Source organism: Pezoporus occidentalis, unplaced genomic scaffold (assembly GCF_034315485.1).
Source record: "Pezoporus occidentalis ecotype Australia unplaced genomic scaffold, CSIRO_AGI_Poc_V1 ctg277, whole genome shotgun sequence".
Taxonomy (NCBI): Eukaryota; Metazoa; Chordata; class Aves; order Psittaciformes; family Psittacidae; genus Pezoporus; species Pezoporus occidentalis.
In genome coordinates this window covers 200,065-219,630 of record NW_026914686.1, presented here as the reverse complement: position 1 = coordinate 219,630, position 19,566 = coordinate 200,065, and the positions used below count along the sequence as shown (strand labels likewise).

Sequence of the window (19,566 nt, the reverse complement as noted above, 5' to 3'; positions counted from 1 at the left end):
ACTGGGAGATTAACAGTCACAGCAAAGGTCTGTAATCCTGCTGCTGGCACAAGACGTAGGACATCTTCCTAACTCATTTGTTAGGTTCTGACAGCAAAACACAGGATTTGCTTTGCAGAAGAAGTCTGGCATGGGGATGAGCAGGGCTTTAAAACCCTTTCCTAAAGGAGTCTGCAGCCAAGGGATAACAACCTATTTTGACTCTCTTTTTTGCTCTAAACATTAGTTCTTGCTCTTTTCTCAAGTGACCAGTGGTGCAAAAAAGCTTCAGTGCATGACGTATGCAGTGGATGTGACACTGTTTGGAAGAGCCATATCCCTTACCTTTTTCAGGAGGAAACTGAAGCTAGAACTGTATCCATTTATCAATTCCCCATCCTGCAGGATTACTTAAGCACTCGGGAAGAAAGTTGAGACAGATGAGATATCTGAAGCAGAGACAGCACACTTTATGGCCTTTCTGGTAGTCTGCAGCTAAAGATTTGCACGGAATATGATGACTAATGTGTCCTGACCAAAACCAGACCTGGCCATTGCATTCCTTTCAAGAACTCCATGTAGAAAAGGAGAGTATCAAGCCTTAATATCTATTTTTGCAGACATCACACGCTCTCTGGCTTGCCATCTGTGTGCAGCAGAAAAGCAGATAAAACAAGACAGTATCTGGCACAAAGAGCCAAGCAAAACATGCCCTGGTAATAATTTAGAACAAAGACTTTGGCTGATATTTTCCTCTCCAAAGGGGGAGCAGGCAAAAGGAAAGCATTAACTGCTCACATCATCCCCAAAGGTGGAGGAGGAGCAAGCTCCTCGGATTTCAAAGCACCAGAATAGCACCTTCCCACCACCACCAAAGCAGGGTTAAATCGCAGTAATGCAATAAAATTCAAGCTGTAAATCTCACCTACTGTGACAGTGTTATATACAACCCACTCTTACAGAATCACAGAATGGTTTGGTTGGAAGAGACCTTAAAGCTCATCCAGTTCCAACCCCCTGCCATGGGCAGGGACACCTTCCACACCTCCACTGCTCCAAGCCCCATCCAACCTGGCCACAGCTTCTCTGGGCACCCTGTGCCAGCGCCTCAGCACCCTCACAGAGAAGAAATTCTGCCTTATCTCCAACCCGAACTTCCCCTGTTTCAGTTTGAACCCATCACCCCTTGTCCTATTGCTCCAGGCCCTATGAACAGTCCCTCTCCAGCAGCCTTGTAGCCCCCTTCAGATACTGGAAGGCTGCTCTGATGTCCCTACTCAGCTTCTCTTCTCCAGGCTGAACAGCCCCAGCTTTCTCAGCCTGTCTTTGTATGGGAGGTGCTCCAGTCCCTGAGCATCCTCGTGGCATCCTCTGGACAGGATTTGTATGGATAAAGTACGGGAAAGACAAACTCTCAAGGAAATAGATTTGACATAGTGGGAATTTCATTTTACAGAAAGGACTTTCCTAAGGGAATAAAACTTGTTCCGGAAGTTTTCCTCTAGACTCCCCAAGCAGGCATTTGAGCACACACATTTCCCAGCACATGGGGTGATGTACGGAAGGAGACCTTCCGACAGGTCCCATTAAAATGGCCACGTTCCCAAGCACCAAACCGATCCCATCCCCATACCTGTGACGCGAGTCTCCTCATGGCTTCCTCCTGGCGCCGGCGCATCTCGGGGGTCCCGGGGCAGCTCCCGCTGGTGATGGACGAGTGGGCAGAGGGTGGCTGGGTCAAGGGCAGCTCTCGGTTTGCATCCACATCTGTCCCAAGGAAAGAGGTGATGAATGGCTGCAGGGCAAGCCCGACCCACAGCTTCCCTATTCCAGCCCAGGCTGGTTTCCATGCATGGAAGGTATTTAAAGCTCTTTCCATAAACAGGATTTCAGGCAGCAGAAGACTGTGACACCGTCCAGAGGCTCCCTAAGAAACTTCCCCTGAAAGCAGCCCCTTTGGGAAGGACCGCTAAGATAAAGTGTGGAGCTCATCTTATTCATCTTCTCCAGCGTAATTTCATTGACTTTAATTACAGTAACTGAGTTGTGGGCTCTCAAAGGTATGCTCCATCTTCTCTAGGTTTGCTATGGGTTAGTGCAGTGCTCTCCCTCTCTGCAGCTCTGCCAACACATTCTCAACAAGTGATGGTTAATTTGGTTCCAAGTCCTTCAGTGGAGACAGCCAATTTTTCTGAATGATGTGTCTATTTTCTAACCTAAATAACTGGAGAGCCACAGCTCACACATCCATCTGAAGCCCATTAATGTACTCAGAGGGACAGAAGCAGGAGTAGCACCAGGATCTGGAAAAGGCTTGCAAGCCCATGAATTATACTGGCATCACCTCTGCCAAGTTTAACAGCTTTCTATTGCATTTTAGCTGTTGCTTTTTGCCTGGCAAAGCAGTAGCTGGCTTTACCAGCAGATTGCTACAACAGGCCATTCACCTGGCCTTTGTGGGTCACTCAAAACCACTCAAAACAATAGTTTTCAATGACAGCACTCGGTGATGTCTAATTACTGAGTCCTCCCAAGTGCAGCCTGCACTAGCAAAGGATTTTCCTGAATGGATCACTGCAATGCATTCCTGAGCTTGACTTGAAATCGTAATGCAAACAACGACCCATTTAATGGCAAACAGAGGAGGATGACTACTGCCTACATAATTAAACCCTGAAGGTGTGAGTAATGAGGCACATTCTAGTTTCTGAGCATGCAACACCACCTTTACCTATATTTCTAAGACAAGAAGTAAGAGGCTGTATTTATGCCAGTTTACTAATGCTGACAGCACAAGTGCTGAAATAGTCAGGTCTCCTGATGAAGCATTTACTATTAAACATAGATTTCACTAAGCATAATAGATGAAGAAAAGAATCAAAGGGACTTGTAGTACAACTGCTATCTTCTACAGCTAGGCTGAGACTTGTGATCTCTTTAGGAAATAAAACCAAATTAGATGACTGATTCTGAACGTCTCCAACCCAATAACTAACACTGAGGAATCATTCAGCTTTCAACTTCACAGGGAAACCAGAGGGTGAACTGAGCAACCGTGTGTTAACCATGACCAAGGATCTTTGTCCTTTGTGCATGAAAGATGCAGGGCACCTTCTCTGAAACAGCCCAGAACCAGTTAAGTACAGCTGTCTCTTTAATCTCCGCAATCCCTCGGAGCAGACTGAGATGTGCAGTTGGTGCGCTGCAGAGCTGCAGTTAAAATACAGAAACAAGCCCTGCTTTTCACTGTGCACTGGTCATTTAGCTCTGACAAGTGACATTATTCAGCACACCGACATTTGGTGACATTTCAGATACTTCAACGTGGCTAACACTGCTTCATTCCAGTAAGCAGATTTCACTGCAGCTTCCCTGAGATACAGTGACCTACATCCTTAGAGACACCTTTAGGTACCTAACCCAGTATCTTCAATCCTGTCTTACTCACTTACTGAGAGCTGAGTGATTTCCAAACGTTGTCATCTCCACCCGCAAACAGGTCAGGGCAGAGTGATGTGAACTGATGGGACCACAGGAGGTGTGGCAAGCCTTGGTGAGGAGCCTGCATGGGCTTGCAACCCAGCCTCAGCATTTATACCATGATAAACTGACCTAAGCACTATGGGTGGGAGAATGCACTGGCATGGATTTGTGACAACGAAATATGGGCAATTAAAATTGGAATCTTCCCAAGAGAAAAACTGTGATGTTCCTAAGTCAGAGAAATAAAGAGACAGACCACTGTGACCTGAAATTGGAATAGAAACAGAATAAATGCTGCCGATGGGTGCTCCCTCTGCTTGGCAACAAGGACCAAGCTGATTCCTTGGGCCTGAAGAAACGGGATCTATTCAACCAACAGCCATTCCAAACCTATGGAAAAGCTCTCTGATTCTGGAAAGCCTGCGGCCTGCTGCACTTACGCTTCGGGGAGGCATGGGGGCTATCAGAAGCGATCTGCCTCATCCGTGTGCCGTGGCAGCTGAGCGCCACCAGCCTGGAGATGATGGCGGTTTTCCCAAAGCCGATATTCCCCACGATGACGACGCCTCGGTTGACGCTGGCGTTTGAGCTCTGGAGCTGGGCATCTATCTCATGGAACACCCAGTCCCGGCCAACAAAGACGGACTCGGTGGTGATGCTGGGCACCTCGAAGAGCAGTGGCTTCAGAGAGATGTCGGGAGGTCTGTAGGGTGCAAAGCGCACTATAAAGAGAAACACAGGGAAAGAACATAAATATCACTGCTGGCACTAAGAAGATAGCTCAGGAATTGCAGTTTCATCTTCCTCAGGAATCTATTAATGAAAAGATTAAAGGTGAAAAGAACAAAATCTTGTTTATGACCCGCAACTTTGTTTGTAAAAGCATCTGGCTCATTCACAGCATTTGCCACTGAAGAGAAGGGGTTTATAGCAGGAGAAATGACATTTCTGGCTTAAAGTCACCATAATCCAAGGCCCTGCCACAGGCAGGAGGGTTCACTGCCCAAAGCACCCTGTGAGAGGGTGTTGTATGCCTGTTTAATAGATGTATAGATGAAAAGGCTCCTTAAAGGGAGACCTTAGAGCAGCTCCAGGGCCTAAAGGGGCTACAGGAAACCTGGGGAGGGGCCTGGGACAAGGGATATAGGGACAGGCCAAGGGGAATGGCTTTAACCTGCCCGAGGGGAGACTGAGATGAGCTCTTAGGCAGAAGCTCTTCCCTGTGAGGGTGCTGAGGCGCTGGCACAGGGTGCCCAGAGAAGCTGTGGCTGCCCCATCCCTGGCAGTGTTCAAGGTCAGGTTGGACACAGGGGCTTGGAGCAAGCTGCTCCAGTGGAAGGTGTCCCTGCCTGTGGCAGGGGTTGGAGCTGGGTGAGCTTTAAGGCCCCTTCCAACCCATTCCGTGATAATAAAATTGTACAACAAAACCCAAACCAGTCTCGAAACGTTTTTGGGAACAGCTGGGGGTGGAAGGAGAGGGTATCTGCCATTCTTTCCATGTGGCACAAGCTATCTTGGGAATGCACACGTAAAAACTGTAACAACTATGCTCAGATCGGGTGCAAAGATGCTATTACAAAGATCAACTCATATGGCATGTTCCGATTAAGAGATCCTTAATTGGGAGATGATCTGCATAAATCTATTAAAACCACTTGGTGATGGAAGCACTTCGTGCTGGCAGAGACAGTTGCTGGATCTTCCCACTTCACCACCAAAATGGTTTGTTAATTAAAGCCTTGCAGAAGGTGGCCACAATGACAGCAGGTGATTCCCACTCAGGGGGAGGTTTGTCACACTGCAGACTTCCACTTCTAGAATGCAACTCCTTCAAGGCAGGGCTGACGTGGATGGAGGGACACGATGTCAGCCCTGGATCTTCCAGCCGCAGTCCAAGTGTTGCACCTGATATTCAACACGTGGATTTGAGCTGATGGGGTGAGCTGGGGAACATCTGAGCTGTGGAACACAGAAGCTGAGTTCAGCTGGGGCTGAGATCAAACGGCATGCTGGGAATGAAAACCATCAGACAAAGCATAGATGTCTTCAGAGCACATTTTAAAAGCAATCCTAGGAAGCCCCAGAGGAGCAATTCCCTGAGCTGCGTCCCAGAGAGGGTGCCAGGATGAGCTCCCAGCACGCTCCTCCTGGACCTTCCAGGCACCCAGTTCCAACCCCTAAGACCTCATCTCAGTCTCCCCTCTGGCAGGTTAAAGCCATTCCCAACCTGGCCTTGGACACTTAAATCTGGCACAGACCTGACGAGGGAGCTGATCCATTACAGCAGAGCTGATAGAGGGGCTGGGAGTTAATGTTACATCAGGTAAGCCTAAGGAAAATAGCTTGTATTTAAATGTTAGGTATTTTGAATGTCCTTTCTTGATACAGAAACTGCTGCAGACAGGAGATGTATTTCTATTCCCACTTGAAAATGATGAATGTGATTTAAATGTATTGAGGGTGGAGAAGGCTTTTGAATCACGAGCTCCCAGGCAGCTTGATTTCCTTTGCTAGGCTCTGCCACGTGGGATGTGCTGGCATGGGAAGACCCTGGAGAAGCAACATCACTGATGGTGGGAGGGAATGAGGCAGGGGGGGCATGTGTGCCCATGTGCCCATCACAACTCCCGTCCCTGCACCAGTCTGGCTCTCAGCAACAGCAGGACTGATGGGCTTCCCACCAGAGGATGGCATATTGTACAAGCAATAGCACATGGACGTGGCCGAGGGAACCATCTGGAGTGGTCTGACTGATGTAAATTGAATGTTCCAGCAGTGCATTTGGCAAGGGGCGTTTTGTGTTTGCATTATACCACCAATACTATAGATAGAAAATTACATCACCAAAACACCCAAAATTAATCAAAAACTCCATTTGGAAAGCATCAAGCCAAGAGCTGTGCTCGACAAGCTACGGCTTTACTGTACTTCTGTGTGTACTCACATGCTATGGCGTGTTAGTGAGTTAAAATGTCCAGTAACGCTCTTCTGAAAGCCAGAAGTCTAACAGGTACCAAATGGCCTCAGGGGCTAATGCAGAGGCAAGAGTGATTACATTCAAAAGCAATGGGATCTAATAAGCTCCTGCTTAACATGGTGGAGACCTGGGCTAAAGCCTTGGTTTCTTTTCAGAGCTGCAGATGGCTTTGAAGCTGTGCGATCAAAACACACCGAACAGAGCATATCCTAAAGACTGGTCTTGCTCTGAGTGGATGCGAACGTACACGTCCTGGCTGTCACCCGGGAATAGCCTATTCTGTCCTAAAAAAGGCTCAGTGAAACCCTGAGAAGGGACATACCCACTTACCCACCTATCCCCAGCCTTCTTGAGCCTCTAGACCTTCCACTTGACCAAAGCCACTTGACCATAGCCAAGCAAACCTCTCCCGGCACCAATGCTGACATTTGCTTTTTGCAGTTAAAACCCCATGATGGCAATACTCAGGGTGCTCTAACACCAACAATAACTTGGTTGCCATCTGGCTCCTGCTCCACCACAGTACATCCCAGCCACCGTCCTGCCCTTCGGGGTACAGCAACTCTGAACAGCTTCAAATCCCGCTGGCTGAAAACAGCAAGGGCAGAAACTGCCTTCACTATCCTATTAAAAACCTGCCACTGGGATGAGAACCTGTCGTGCTCAGAGCTGTTGGGATTGCCCAATTACTCCCCTGGATAAAACAACTGCTGTGACAAGAACTAGGAGGGATGGTTTCCCATTTAGTTCCTCTGCACTGGGATTCTTGAACCCTGGGAACAAAGCACTGGGCTGTGATGCATCCCCCTTGATAGAGAGCCAGGAACTGCTTTGCTATTTCAGTGCCAAGAGGGTATTAAAGGTAAACCCAAGTTTAGGATTTCCAGTTGCAACAAAGAGCTGGTGATTAGAACAGCCCAGATAATGCAATTTCACAGTAATATCTGGAACATGTAGTATTTTGGGGGAACACCCCCCTTATATATTCAATGAAGGGAAGATATTTCCAAGCAGTGGTGGTTTGGTTTCTTCACAGCCTCTCCTTTTAAAAATAGCACAGAACCTCAACTGGGATCCGAAGCAAATCCCCCCCAGTTGAAGCACTGCTGCTGTTCTCATGCAACCTTCACAAAAAGGGGGAAACCAGACAAAAGCGAACAAAAAAAAGAAAGCAGAGATGTGGTGTTCCATGGTTTTACAAAGTGTGTCTGGAAAACAATTTGATTCTGTTCCTACAATAAAGTTTAATGTTTTGGATGCAATCACTGTAAATTACGAAGCCTTGGCAAGCTGCTCCCTTGGAACATATGGAAATCTTGTCTGTCAAACTTTGCTTTCTTCTCTTCCTGCCTGTTAATCCATTTTTATAACTGCCTCACCAGCCAATATGATTTCATTTTGGACTGTGATCCAGTCATGCATTTGGGAGAAATCCCAACCTGGCTGGAACAGGTCGTGCTTGTGGTGCTGACTGAAAACCCACCTTGTACCCTCCGAGATCCTCCTGGTACCTCTTCTGAGCTGTTGATCTGCATTGATGGGGTCCTCTCTCAGTCTGCTCTTCTCTAACCAGGCCCAGCTCCAGCAATCTCTGCTCCAAACCCCTGAGCATCCATGTGGCCTCCACTGGACCCTCTCCAGTAGCTCCTTGTCTTTCTTGTGCTGAGGAGCCCAGCACTGGACACAGGACTCCACATGTGGCCTCACAAGGGTCAAGTAGAGGGGGAGGAATCACATCCCTCAACCTGCTGCTACGCTCCTGATGCACCCCAGGGCGCTCTTGTCCCTCCTGGCCACATGGGCACATTGCCTATTCATAGTCAACTCATCACCCCCCCAACACTCCCAGGCCCTCCTCAGCTGAACTGCTCTCTAGTAGGTCACCTGCAACCTGTGCTGGTACTTGAGGTCCTTCCTCCCCAGGGACAGGACCCTACCCCTGCCCTTGTTGAATCTCATTAGGTTTCTCTCCACCCAGTTCTCCAGCTTCAGGTGTTATCAGTCACTGCCCACCTTCACGAGGACATGGGTGAAGCGGCTGCAGTACAAAGTCCTAGCCCAGAGACCCCCCATGAACACAAGCCCCCGCATGCTCCTACCTCTCAGGTCCTGCTGTGCGCGGGCACCGGCCATGCTCTGCCGCGGCATCCGCAGGGAGGTCCGCAGGGGAGTGTGCCTCTGCTCATCCAGGTAAGCGAGATCTTCTAAGTGAGCTGAGCTGGTGGCTGCCATGAGAGAGCAAAGAACCACGTCACCCCTGGCTTCTGGATCTCAGGCTCTGCTATTGCAGTTCTCATTTCTTAAGTACACACAGTTGTAACCACAGGGAGTCAATACAGCAGAAATGAACCAAGCCTAATGCCCCCAGAAAGGAACAAAAAGGTGTTTTGGTAACTTCTTCTGATGCCCACTGGTATTTGCTCTGGTTTGGTCTCCTCTTGATGTGAACGAATTAAAGAGACCCATGGAAAATGGAGACACAGAATCTTTTATATCTGCTATAAGGATGGTGGAGAGGGACTCTTCATCAGGGACTGGAGGGACAGGACAAAGGGTGATGGGTTCAAACTGAAACAGGGGAAATTCAGGTTAGATCTAAGGCAGAAGCTCTTCCCTCTGAGGGTGCTGAGGCGCTGGCACAGGGTGCCCAAAGAAGCTGTGGCTGCCCCATCCCTGGCAGTGTTCAAGGCCAGGTTGGACACAGGGGCTTGGAGCAAGCTGCTCCAGTGGAAGGTGCCCCTGCCTGTGGCAGGGGTTGGAGCTGGGTGAGATTTAAGGTCCCTCTGAACCCAAACAATGCCACGACTCCATGATCTAAGTTTTCCCAATCACAAAGTCAATGGCATGGACGCAAAGCTTGACAGTTCACATTCCTACTACATGCTGCAGGGCAGAGCTCCAAGCAGTGATCCCCATGGCAGATACAGGAAATTAGCCTGAGTTTGAAGGTACTTCTCTCCAAATCCCATTGGCCTCAAGCACCCTTTTCAGCCAAATAATGTACAGAATGTTGGAAATGGAGGAATGAAAGCTCCACTGCTTGAAATGATCTTCCCAATTATCAACAGCAAATGTCAAAATAGTCTGCACATCACCAGCTCTGGTCTCACTCTGATAACCAGTTCCAAACCTCACATTAACCATTCACCAATGGAAATCACGCTGCTCAGTGCTCTGCATCTGATCCTGCTCCTTTAGCTTTAGTTTTTGTTCTATCACCGTAACAAGATGATTATTTTAAATGGAACTGATCCATTAAATAACTTCTTCAAAGACTTCCTGTCAAGCTGGCATTGATTCCTCACTATGAAATGGGTAAGCTCTTTGATACAGCTCTCTAGAGTAGCTCACGGCACTGGACTCTGAATCCTTCCTCCCTGCCACCCAACATGAGATGGAACAACCACCAAAACAGAAAAGCAGAACATGCCAAAAGTGAGACTCGTTTTGCTCACACAGCACTCAATGGCCATGCAAAAACCTCTTCTAGATCGTGATGCAAGCAGAGACTAAGCAAGACTCAGACTATAACAAGGGGTGGTGAGAAAGGGCTTAAACTAGGCAGCAATTTTTATGCTGTTCTTCAAATTGCTTGAAAACTCTATGTAAGTGTTAAGAGACACAGAGAGAGAGGGGACAAAAAGTAAACAACAGGAGCAGGAATAAAAGAGGAGATAAGCCCATCAATGTCTGGTTTTAGACGTCCTTCACGCTCTTCTTCTCTTGTAAAACTGATGAGATGCTCCCTGTGACGGAGCAGATTAGAGCTGAAATGCTTTAATTAGAAAGATGTGGCTTTACCGTGGATAGAAGTTATGCTCTGTATTGCTGAAGCCACTGCAACCTGCTCCCAGCATCTCACAGAATCACGGCATCCCAGGTTGGGAGGGATGTCAAGGATCATCTGCTCCAACCCCGCTAGGCAAAGCATGATCTAGACTAGATGTCCCAGCACCCTGTCCATCCCAATCTTAAAGGTGTCCAATGTCAGGAAATCCACCACTTCCCTGGGGACATTATAACGGTGTCTGGTTCTTCTCCTCGGGAATAATTCTCTTGTGTCCAGCTGGAATCTCCCCCGGAATAACTTGCGCCCATCACTCCTCATCTTCCCCATGTGCCTCCTTGTACAAAGGGAATCTCTATCTTCTTTGTACCACCCTTTAAATACTGGATCCTAGTGACAAGGTCTCCCCTGAGCCTTCTCTTCTCCAGGCTGAACAGCCTCAGCTTTCCCAGCCTTCCCTCACACAGCTTCCCAGTCCTTGGATCAGATTTGTGGCCCTCCTCTGAACCCTCTCCAGTCCTTAACAGCTAATTCCTTTTTCACAGTATTGTAGAACCATGGAAGGGACCTTAAAGCTCACCCAGTTCCATCCCCACCCTGCCACGGGCAGGGACACCTTCCATTAGACCCGTTTGTCTGGGAAAAAAGGTAAGAGAAACCAGAACTCCCCGTTTTGGACTTAGTGCTAAATATATACGCTTATGAGTGTGCGTGTGGGGGTATATCCATAGATATAGATCTATATATATCTATCAGCTGCTAAAGGACATTTCCTCCCCCTAAATTCCATATTCAGTCCTCCTCCTGTCCCATTTTAATTCTATGAGCAGCTATAGAGCCATCAAGGATGACCAACAACATTCATCTTGCTGGTAATCTGATTTCTTTAGGTAAGATGATTCAAAGGAGCAACAACCTGATAAAAGCTTGTTTTTCCTAATGCCAGTTAAAACCAGGAAGTGACTCCTCACCAGTTATTCATCAACCAGAAACTGAAATAACTTTATCTGGGGGTGATTAGTCTTTGAGAACCAATTTTGCAATATGATTATTAGAAATTCCTTTCTGACTTGCATTCTGCAGCAAAACACCCTCATACAACCCAACCCTGGGCACACAGAAAACACTGCACTAGGAACATGCTGCATGCCCAAGAAGTGAGACCTTGAAGAACTGTGTGGGTTCTGCTGTTCCCAGTACAAGAACGACATGGAGCTGTTGGAGCAAGTCCAGAGGGAACATGAGGATGATCAGGGGCTGGAGCACCTCCCATATTGAAGACAGGCTGAGAAAGTTGGGGCTGTTCAGCCTGGAGAAGAGAAGCTGAGTGGAGACCTCAGAGCAGCTTCCAGTGTCTGAAGGGGGCTACAAGGATGGTGGAGAGGGACTCTTCATCAGGGACTGGTGCAACAGAACAAGGGGTGATGGGCTCAAACTGAAACAGGGGAAGTTCAGGTTGGAGATAAGGCAGAAGCTCTTCCCTGGGAGGGTGCTGAGGCGCTGGCACAGGGTGCCCAGAGAAGCTGTGGCTGCCCCATCCCTGGCAGTGTTCAAGGCCAGGTTGGACACAGGCACTTGGAGCAAGCTGTTCCAGTGGAAGGTGTCCCTGCCCGTGGCAGGGGTTGGAGCTGGAGGAGCTTTAAGGCCCCTTCCAACACAAACCAGTCTGGGATTCTAAGAGCCCAGCAGTTTTGCAGGGGTGGATGTTGTGCGCTGCTGACCAGCGCCCTGATTTACTGTCGGTCCTAGGAGAAATGAGGAGTTATTCCTCATCAGCCGAAATCCAGGCTCTCTTCCCACCTTCCATCACCATAATCCTCTTCAGCCACAACAAAGACGTGATGAACTGCAGTCAGCAGGAGCTGCCAGATCCATTGCACACTTTGCCAGGGGTTATTTTTGCAACTGGCAGTGCACCCGTTCTGCCGTTCCTCAGGCTGATGACCTGAGATTTATCTTTGTGACTTAGAGCTGAGGAGTAATTAAAGAGATCGAAGGCCAGAGGAGCTCACAAGTAATTTGTCCCGAGAATATGCTTTGGTTCTTCAAAAATTACGCAAGATCCATTTATCTTAGCAAGTATCATATTAAACTGTTGAAAGCTTCCTCTCAGTTCTGAACCTCATCCTACAGAGTAGCATGCAGAAACTGCAGATAAAGCACAATGGAAAAGGAGCACCTCCTCAAAAATAAGCTCTGCATACCACAGATGCAATTCTCCAAAGGAAATGGAAAACAAATAGCGGAAGATAATTCAATTTCCATGTACTATTTGAACAACAAGCACAAATCTACCTGACCCAAAACTGATATCTGGCAGCCCAGGGAGGGACTTTGCAGACTGGGTCTTCTGGGGGAAAGGGGGGGTCACTGCTCATATTTGAGTCAATCAGCTTGTCATTGCTGATGCATGGATCAGATTGGCATAGGATCATAGAACAGAATCCCAGACTGGTTTGGCTTGGAAGGGACCTTAAAGCTCATCCAGTTCCAACCCGCTGCCATGGGCAGGGACACTTTTCATTAGACCAGGTTGTTCCAAGCCCCTCCAACCTGGCCCTTGTCAAAAGCCTCTCTCCAATTGATTGTGTTTTTACAAGGTATCGTACATGTACCCCAAATTCAGATTCCTTAGAGCTGTATTATTAAATATGCTTCAGATTTAGTGACTTTATATTTGGCTGGGTATCTGGTCTATCTTGACCAGGTATGTGGGTATCTTGATATCCAGATAACTTGATATGGTTTGATCAAACACAAATAGGGCAATGCCAAGGTTTTGGGGGTTTTACCCAAAGCATCTTCATCTTTCTCCTTGGAATAATTCCTATGAAGAGCTGCATCTAATTCAGAGTTGAACCATACCCCATAATGAATTAAAGAAAGGAAAAAGGTGCAGGTATCTGTTTCATGACCATGCAGCTCCTATTGCAGGGCTCTGCAGACAGGCACATGCTCTACGCCTGATCAAGCAGAGCCTCCCTTCCCCCTGCTGCAGTGCCTTGTGTTAAATCACATTTCTCTCTGTGCTATTTTTGCATCAATTCTCTTTCCCTTGGGCAGAGTTCAAGGGATTCTTGAAACGCTTCTGCTCTGCTTCCTCCCGTGTGGTCCTCAACAGGTCTTGTTCCGGTTTCCCACCTTGCAGGCTGGTCACTCCAGTTGGGATCACTGCTATTGCCTGATAAATGTGACCATTTCCAGGCTCCTCCATGGGAAGAGGAACAAATGTGAAAACGGAAACCATGGGAAACGAGGAAGGAATTCTCACAGTAAGTAACGCATTGCTATGCTCAGTTTCTTGCAATCTCTTTCATCACCTGCTCAAACAGTGCCATTGACCAGAGGCTTTTCTGACCTTAACACAAAGAGGTGTTTACTTTTCTGACAGTCACACTTTGAAGGCACATTTCGGAACCTTTTTTGTACTTCTGGCCTGTGCCTTTGCCTTGTGTGGTGCAGGCAGAGGCAGGCAGGTCTGCCAGACACTCAGCTCTCTGCCAGAAACACCTTGAGAGGACAAGCTGCCAGATATCGGGATACAGGATGCTCCTAGAGACAACCACTGCTCACCATGCTCTCAAAACCACATGGTTTATAGACATGTGGACCTGCTAAGTGAGTCCAGAGGAGGCCACAGAGCTGCTGTGAGGGCTGGAGCAGCTCTGCTCTGGAGCCAGGCTGAGAGAGCTGGGCTGGGGCAGCCTGGAGAAGAGAAGGATCCTGAAGGGGAGACCTGAGAGCAGCTCCAGTGCCTAAAGGGGCTGCAGGAAACCTGGAGAGGGGCTTGGGACAAGGGATGTAGGGACAGGCCAAGGGGAATGGCTTTAACCTGCCAGAGGGGAGACTGAGATGAGCTCTTAGGCAGAAGCTCTTCCCTGTGAGGGTGCTGAGGCGCTGGCACAGGGTGCCCAGAGAAGCTGTGGCTGCCCCATCCCTGGCAGTGTTCAAGGCCAGGTTGGATACAGGGGCTTGGAGCAAGCTGCTTCAGTGGAAGGGGTCCCTGCCTGTGGCAGGGGCTGGAGCTGGAGGAACTTTAAGCTCCCTTTAACACACACCGTTCTATGATCCTATGAAATAGCACAACCCAGAAAATGTAATAAAATCTTGAGATTATAAAAAAAACTTTGGAATTCCACAGAAATATAACTAAAAAAAATGCTGAAAGAATATTCAGCTCCACCAATCTGTGAGGAAAAGAAGTGCAAGGGAAATGCTAACTCAAAAAGATCTGTTTCAAAGATTCCCTACAGAGATCATAAATCCCTTTTCCATACCAAAAGACAACATGGAGCCAGTCTAGGCTATAAGGATGCTCTGCAAATGGGGCATGAAACCAGTTTCAAGAGCTGACTTGCAGTTTTAGCTGAAATGGGAAGGGGGAATGGCCTCGGTGCCAGAGCTGCCGCAATGATTCAAGAGGGGCTGGCTCTGAACTATGGTGGCACTAATTGAAACGGAACGGAGAGCTTTTCATGTGGGATATGAGGAGAAAAGAACCAGCAGCTGCAGTCCCTGCATTTCTTTAAGTTCTTGCCCCTCAAACCCAATATTACTGCACAGAGGCCGTGCTCACATTCTGCTTAATTTCCTTCTCATTTATTAGTAGTGCTTCACCTCGCAGCCAAGCTGTGAGCAATTTGCTGTCCATAAGTTCCGTGTGACCCAGAGACCTTAAAGCTCTCCTGATACTCCAATAGAGATAATTCGCTCTGACCCTTCCGCAGCACAGTTCCTCCTTCTCTTCCATGTGTGTCTTTTGCAAGGCTCACTGCCCGGGCATACAGCAGTGCCCTTCAAGCTGCTTCTGACTTAATAGCATAAAATTGCTTAATAACATCTATATTCCACACAGGAACTGGGTATTGCTCAGCAAATGTGCTCCCACTGAGCCAGTGGGGAAGACACGCTCTCTCTGCTTTCACAACCAGGCTTTCAAACATCACATACACAGTGACCCCTGAACGTCAATGATTTATCCAGATGTGCTCTACCAAACCTAGCATCTCTTTTGCATTTTTACAGTGTAAAGAAGCCTGTAGAGTTGGTGGTTTATTTTGTTAAAAGGAAGTGTCTACCCCCCCAGAAGTGCTTATAAACACTTTAAGTGCTTTTTTTCTTTTATTTAGGATGCTCAGGGGCTGGAGCACCTCCTGTATGGGGACAGGCTGAGAACACTGGGGCTGTTCAGCCTGGAGAAGAGAAACTGCGTGGAGGCCTCAGAGCAGCTTCCAGTGTCTGAAGGGGGCTACAAGGATGCTGGAGAGGGACTCTTCATCAGGGACTGGAGCGTTAGAACAAGGGGTGATGGGTTCAAACTGAAATAGGGGAAGTTTGGGTTGGAGATAAGGCAGAAGCTCTTCCCTGTGAGGGTGCTGAGGCGCTGGCACAGGGTGCCCAGAGAAGCTGTGGCTGCCCCATCCCTGGCAGTGTTCAAGGCCAGGTTGGACACAGGGGCTTGGAGCAAGCTGCTCCAGTGGAAGGTGCCCCTGCCTGTGGCAGAGGTTGGAGCTGCATGAGCTTTAAGGTCCTTTCCCACCCAAACCATCCTTATGATTAACCATTTCTGAAGAAATATTATACAGTGAAATGCAAGATGAGATCAGTACACGTGGGGTGAACTGCACCCTGTTGTAAGCTGTTTGGTGAGTGAGGGGCTGCATTACACAGCAGTGATTGCTGTTTGTAAGCTGCTATTGAAGAAAACAGTTTTGTTCTTTCAGAACAAAACAGTCAGAAGATATTCAAGGAGAACCTTAAAAATGAAGAAGAATAAAATACTGAGGGGCAGAGGGGGGAAGCCACAAGGTGGAAGTGCTCCATGCTTCGGTTCCCAAGAATATACTGTCTGTACATAAATCCAACTGCATACCACTAAAAGAAAGGCAGTTTTCTGCCACAGTCTCAGCTACACTTTGCCTTAGCACTAATAACCCTGTGGCTCAAAGTTAACATATCTTCACATTTTCTGTGGGATCAGTCCCCTCATCTGGTTTATCAAATGGCTACTCCATGTGTAGTGCTGGTGCAAGGATGGGGAGTTGGCAGAGAGCACAGGATAACTCTTTGGGCAATGGCACATTTTGCAGATAGGCTTAAGTCAAACATGAAACTACACTCGGATTCCCTCTCCCACCTTTCAAGTACATGGAGAATGAGGTTAACCAGTCTGGGAGAAAAAAACATATCAATCTAAACCTAAAAACATAACTTTACTGTGTCATACACTTATAGGAGATACCATGGGATCGTTCGGTAACAAAGGTTAAGCCAAATCTTGTATTCTTGCCCATAGTTACTACCACAATGATTTATCCTGGGCCATGAGCTGTGTTTGCTGACATACTACTAAAAAAGCAGCAAAAACTCCACAAAGCACTGAGAAGGGAAAGATGGTTTTCTCTTGAAACAGTAATTGTCTCTAAATGCATCCAGCCAGCCAACAATTCCAGAGTCAGTTAAACCAATACAGGAGTACCTGAACTTATAGTACATGCCCTGTTTTATTTGGTTTACCCCTAATCTAGTTGAAGATGTCCCTGCTCACTGCAGGGGGGTTGAACTGAATGAGTTTTGTTCCAAACTGTTCTATGATTCTGTGCTTCTATCCTGAAGGTTTTATGTGGTGTCATTTATAAGAGATGGACCTAAAGTAACAAGGCTCTGCAAGAGGTTTCCCACCTTATTCCTATCCCTCTTTCCCTTCTGAAATCACAGGTTTGTGGATGTAATTAAGTAGCACGTGGTGTTGTACCTCCATGCTTAGGATACCCATAATTTAACATCTATGAAATCTCATTCCTACACTGCTGTTAGGCCTGTGACTATCCAAAGTGGGATTAATAAGGAAACCTAATCCAGTTATGCAATGCAGCCTGCGTTGCCAAGAGATGCTGTTTTAACAGAGACTATCCCAGGCTCTGTGCAGTCTGGACCTTCTGGAGCAACATCCCTGTTGCCAACCACAGGAGAATCCTGCAGGGACTCTATAAGAAGACAAAACCTGTACTTACGTATGTCCAGACATAGAGACCACCCCAAGAGAATGTTTAACCCCACAGAAGTTATCCAGCAAGGAAAAAGTATGGGGCAGGAAAGCAAAGGAGCATAATTACAGGCAAGCATCTTTTCAGTAAAGCTTGAATGTTTTTAATCCTATCTCTTGCTTCTGTCCTGCTGCTACCAACTTCACAGGTTGTTAAAAGAGATCAGTGAGATATGTCAGAGCATCATTATTTGCACTGTAATGATAAATATTCTCCAATCATCTTACAGTTGTACAGGTTTTTAACAAAGGGGCAACCAACTGCTGAAAGAACCATTCAACTTCATCAGAACCAGTTTTCCCCACAGGACTTTTCCATTTAGAAGCAGTAGGTCAAATGGAAAGACAATTCTTGTCACACTTCACAAGGATGACTACAGAAAGGAGATTTCTCTTTGGATAATGAGAACATGACAAAGGCCTTTTACTCAACGGGAAAAAGGTTTATTTCTTACCTGCTACAGAATTTGGCCGTGGCATCAGGTAAAGAGGAATTGACTGCACTGACTGGGACAAGACTGTCTCCAGGTTCCTCTCTGGGATTTTGTTGAGGCTGTAGGTGGAGGCTGTCATGTTCTCATCCACGCGGTATAAGCACGAATCCATGCTGGATTTCTGGGACTGCCAAGGTTTCAGGTTTCCTCCAGATCCAAGTTCTTTACTGCTTTCCCCTCCATATTTAGTGCGTTCCACATTTTCTGAGTAGCTTGTCAAAGTAGCTTGAAGGAAAAAACGAGAAACACAATGAGTAACAAAGAACGGTTTGCACACACACTGCTCTGTGCTGAGTAGAGCCAAACCTCGTGTTCATCAGGTTTTCCACATTCACATAAATCAAAGGTTATGGAACTGGATTTATTGATACAAGTCCTGTTTAGTGCTTCTCAAAGAACATTTAGACTATAACTTTTTGGCTCCCACTGTTAGAAACCATTTGTAATTACAAAAGAGTATTAAAAATCAAGTGTGGCAGCGTTTTCGAAGACACGATGCCAGAAAAGCAGGAATTGTTAAGGAAAAACCATTATCATGCTCCTCATCTCTTTTAATTTGCATCAGTTACCACCTTTACAAAGATGTCTGCAGCAGTTTATAACCTGGCAGTGTCTGACACCAAACACAGAGAGCTCCCACCTGACCCGCATGAACAACCAGCTCTTGTGGATCAGTTTGGTTCAGAAACTGAGCCCAACATCCCATTTGATTTACATCAGGTTTTTATGAAGCTTTAACTGGAATCCACACATCTTCCCTTCTATCATTTCATTTTACAGATCAGGATTGTTGCTGTATTGACTTTCACATTGGGAAGCGACAGTACAATACTGACCCACACAACTAACATCTCTGCTGCTGTCTTCTCGGTTCTGACAGTTATCCACTGGCTGCAACTCCCTTTGGGCTGTTGACCTTCCTTTCTCTTTACAGTCTCCTACATAATCCTTCAAGACCATAATCCAACCATTCAGTCACTGTGAGAAGATCCCAAGCCCACCCCAGCTCATGTAAGCGTGTCAAACTTGGCTCCTCCCCACCTGGGAGATCACAAACCAGAGCTCACTATATCCTTGCCTTGCCTCGCCCCACTGCTATTCAACCCCCTGAAATTCAACTTAACCCCCTGAAATCCATCATTTTCACTGAGTTGTGGTAAATACCTTCTCCAGCCCAAATTCTCTGCTCATTTCTATGCCATTTGTCCCTGGACCCACCACTCCTCATCTGCAGCACAAACCATTTGGTGATGTTTCCTTGGGGCCTTCACCGAAGTCCATTCCTAAACCAAGGGCGATGCTCCCTCATTAACCAACAGCACCACATTGATTTTTATATTGATGAACACAAAGAGGGAATTACTCTGAAGACTCACATGCTTGCAGGCTCAAGCTTTACAGGTAAGCAGCCTAGAAAAGCCAGGAGCACCTGGTAGTTGATGATGCAGTTGAAGTACAAATGGGTAAAGCAGAGAAGTACGTATTCCAGCTCTTTACATGTTGAGTAGAGGAATCATTTCATTGCCCAACATTAAGCATCTGATGTAAATCCTCAGGAATACCCATACAGAGCTGACAAATACGAAGGTGATGACAGCTACTGCTGGACTCTCAGTGCTAAACCATGACCTTCAATGACCAAGGACTGAAGTAGCTTAATTACACATGATGAATGCCATTATAAGAAGAACCAGAATTAAATGCTTACATCTAGCCTCACAAAATCATCATTAAAACCCAAAATTAACACCTTTAATTTTCACTGTGCCTCTTCTTTATCCGTTCCAACAAGTGCCATGCA

General features: G+C 47.0%; 1 protein-coding gene across 13 annotated transcripts in view; it reads right to left on the bottom strand.

The window, feature by feature from the left end:
- The window catches only part of TANC2 (tetratricopeptide repeat, ankyrin repeat and coiled-coil containing 2), a 218,872-nt gene that overhangs the window by 62,569 nt on the left and 136,737 nt on the right, over positions 1 to 19,566 (bottom strand). For all 13 annotated transcript variants that reach the window (XM_062625109.1, XM_062625112.1, XM_062625115.1 and 10 more), the window contains 4 exons: positions 17,727 to 17,990; positions 8,539 to 8,664; positions 3,903 to 4,184; positions 1,613 to 1,746 (listed from right to left, as the gene is read on the bottom strand). In XM_062625109.1, coding sequence (XP_062481093.1) covers positions 1,613 to 1,746; positions 3,903 to 4,184; positions 8,539 to 8,664; positions 17,727 to 17,990 — 806 coding nt within the window. The remainder of the gene's footprint in view (positions 1 to 1,612; positions 1,747 to 3,902; positions 4,185 to 8,538; positions 8,665 to 17,726; positions 17,991 to 19,566) is intronic.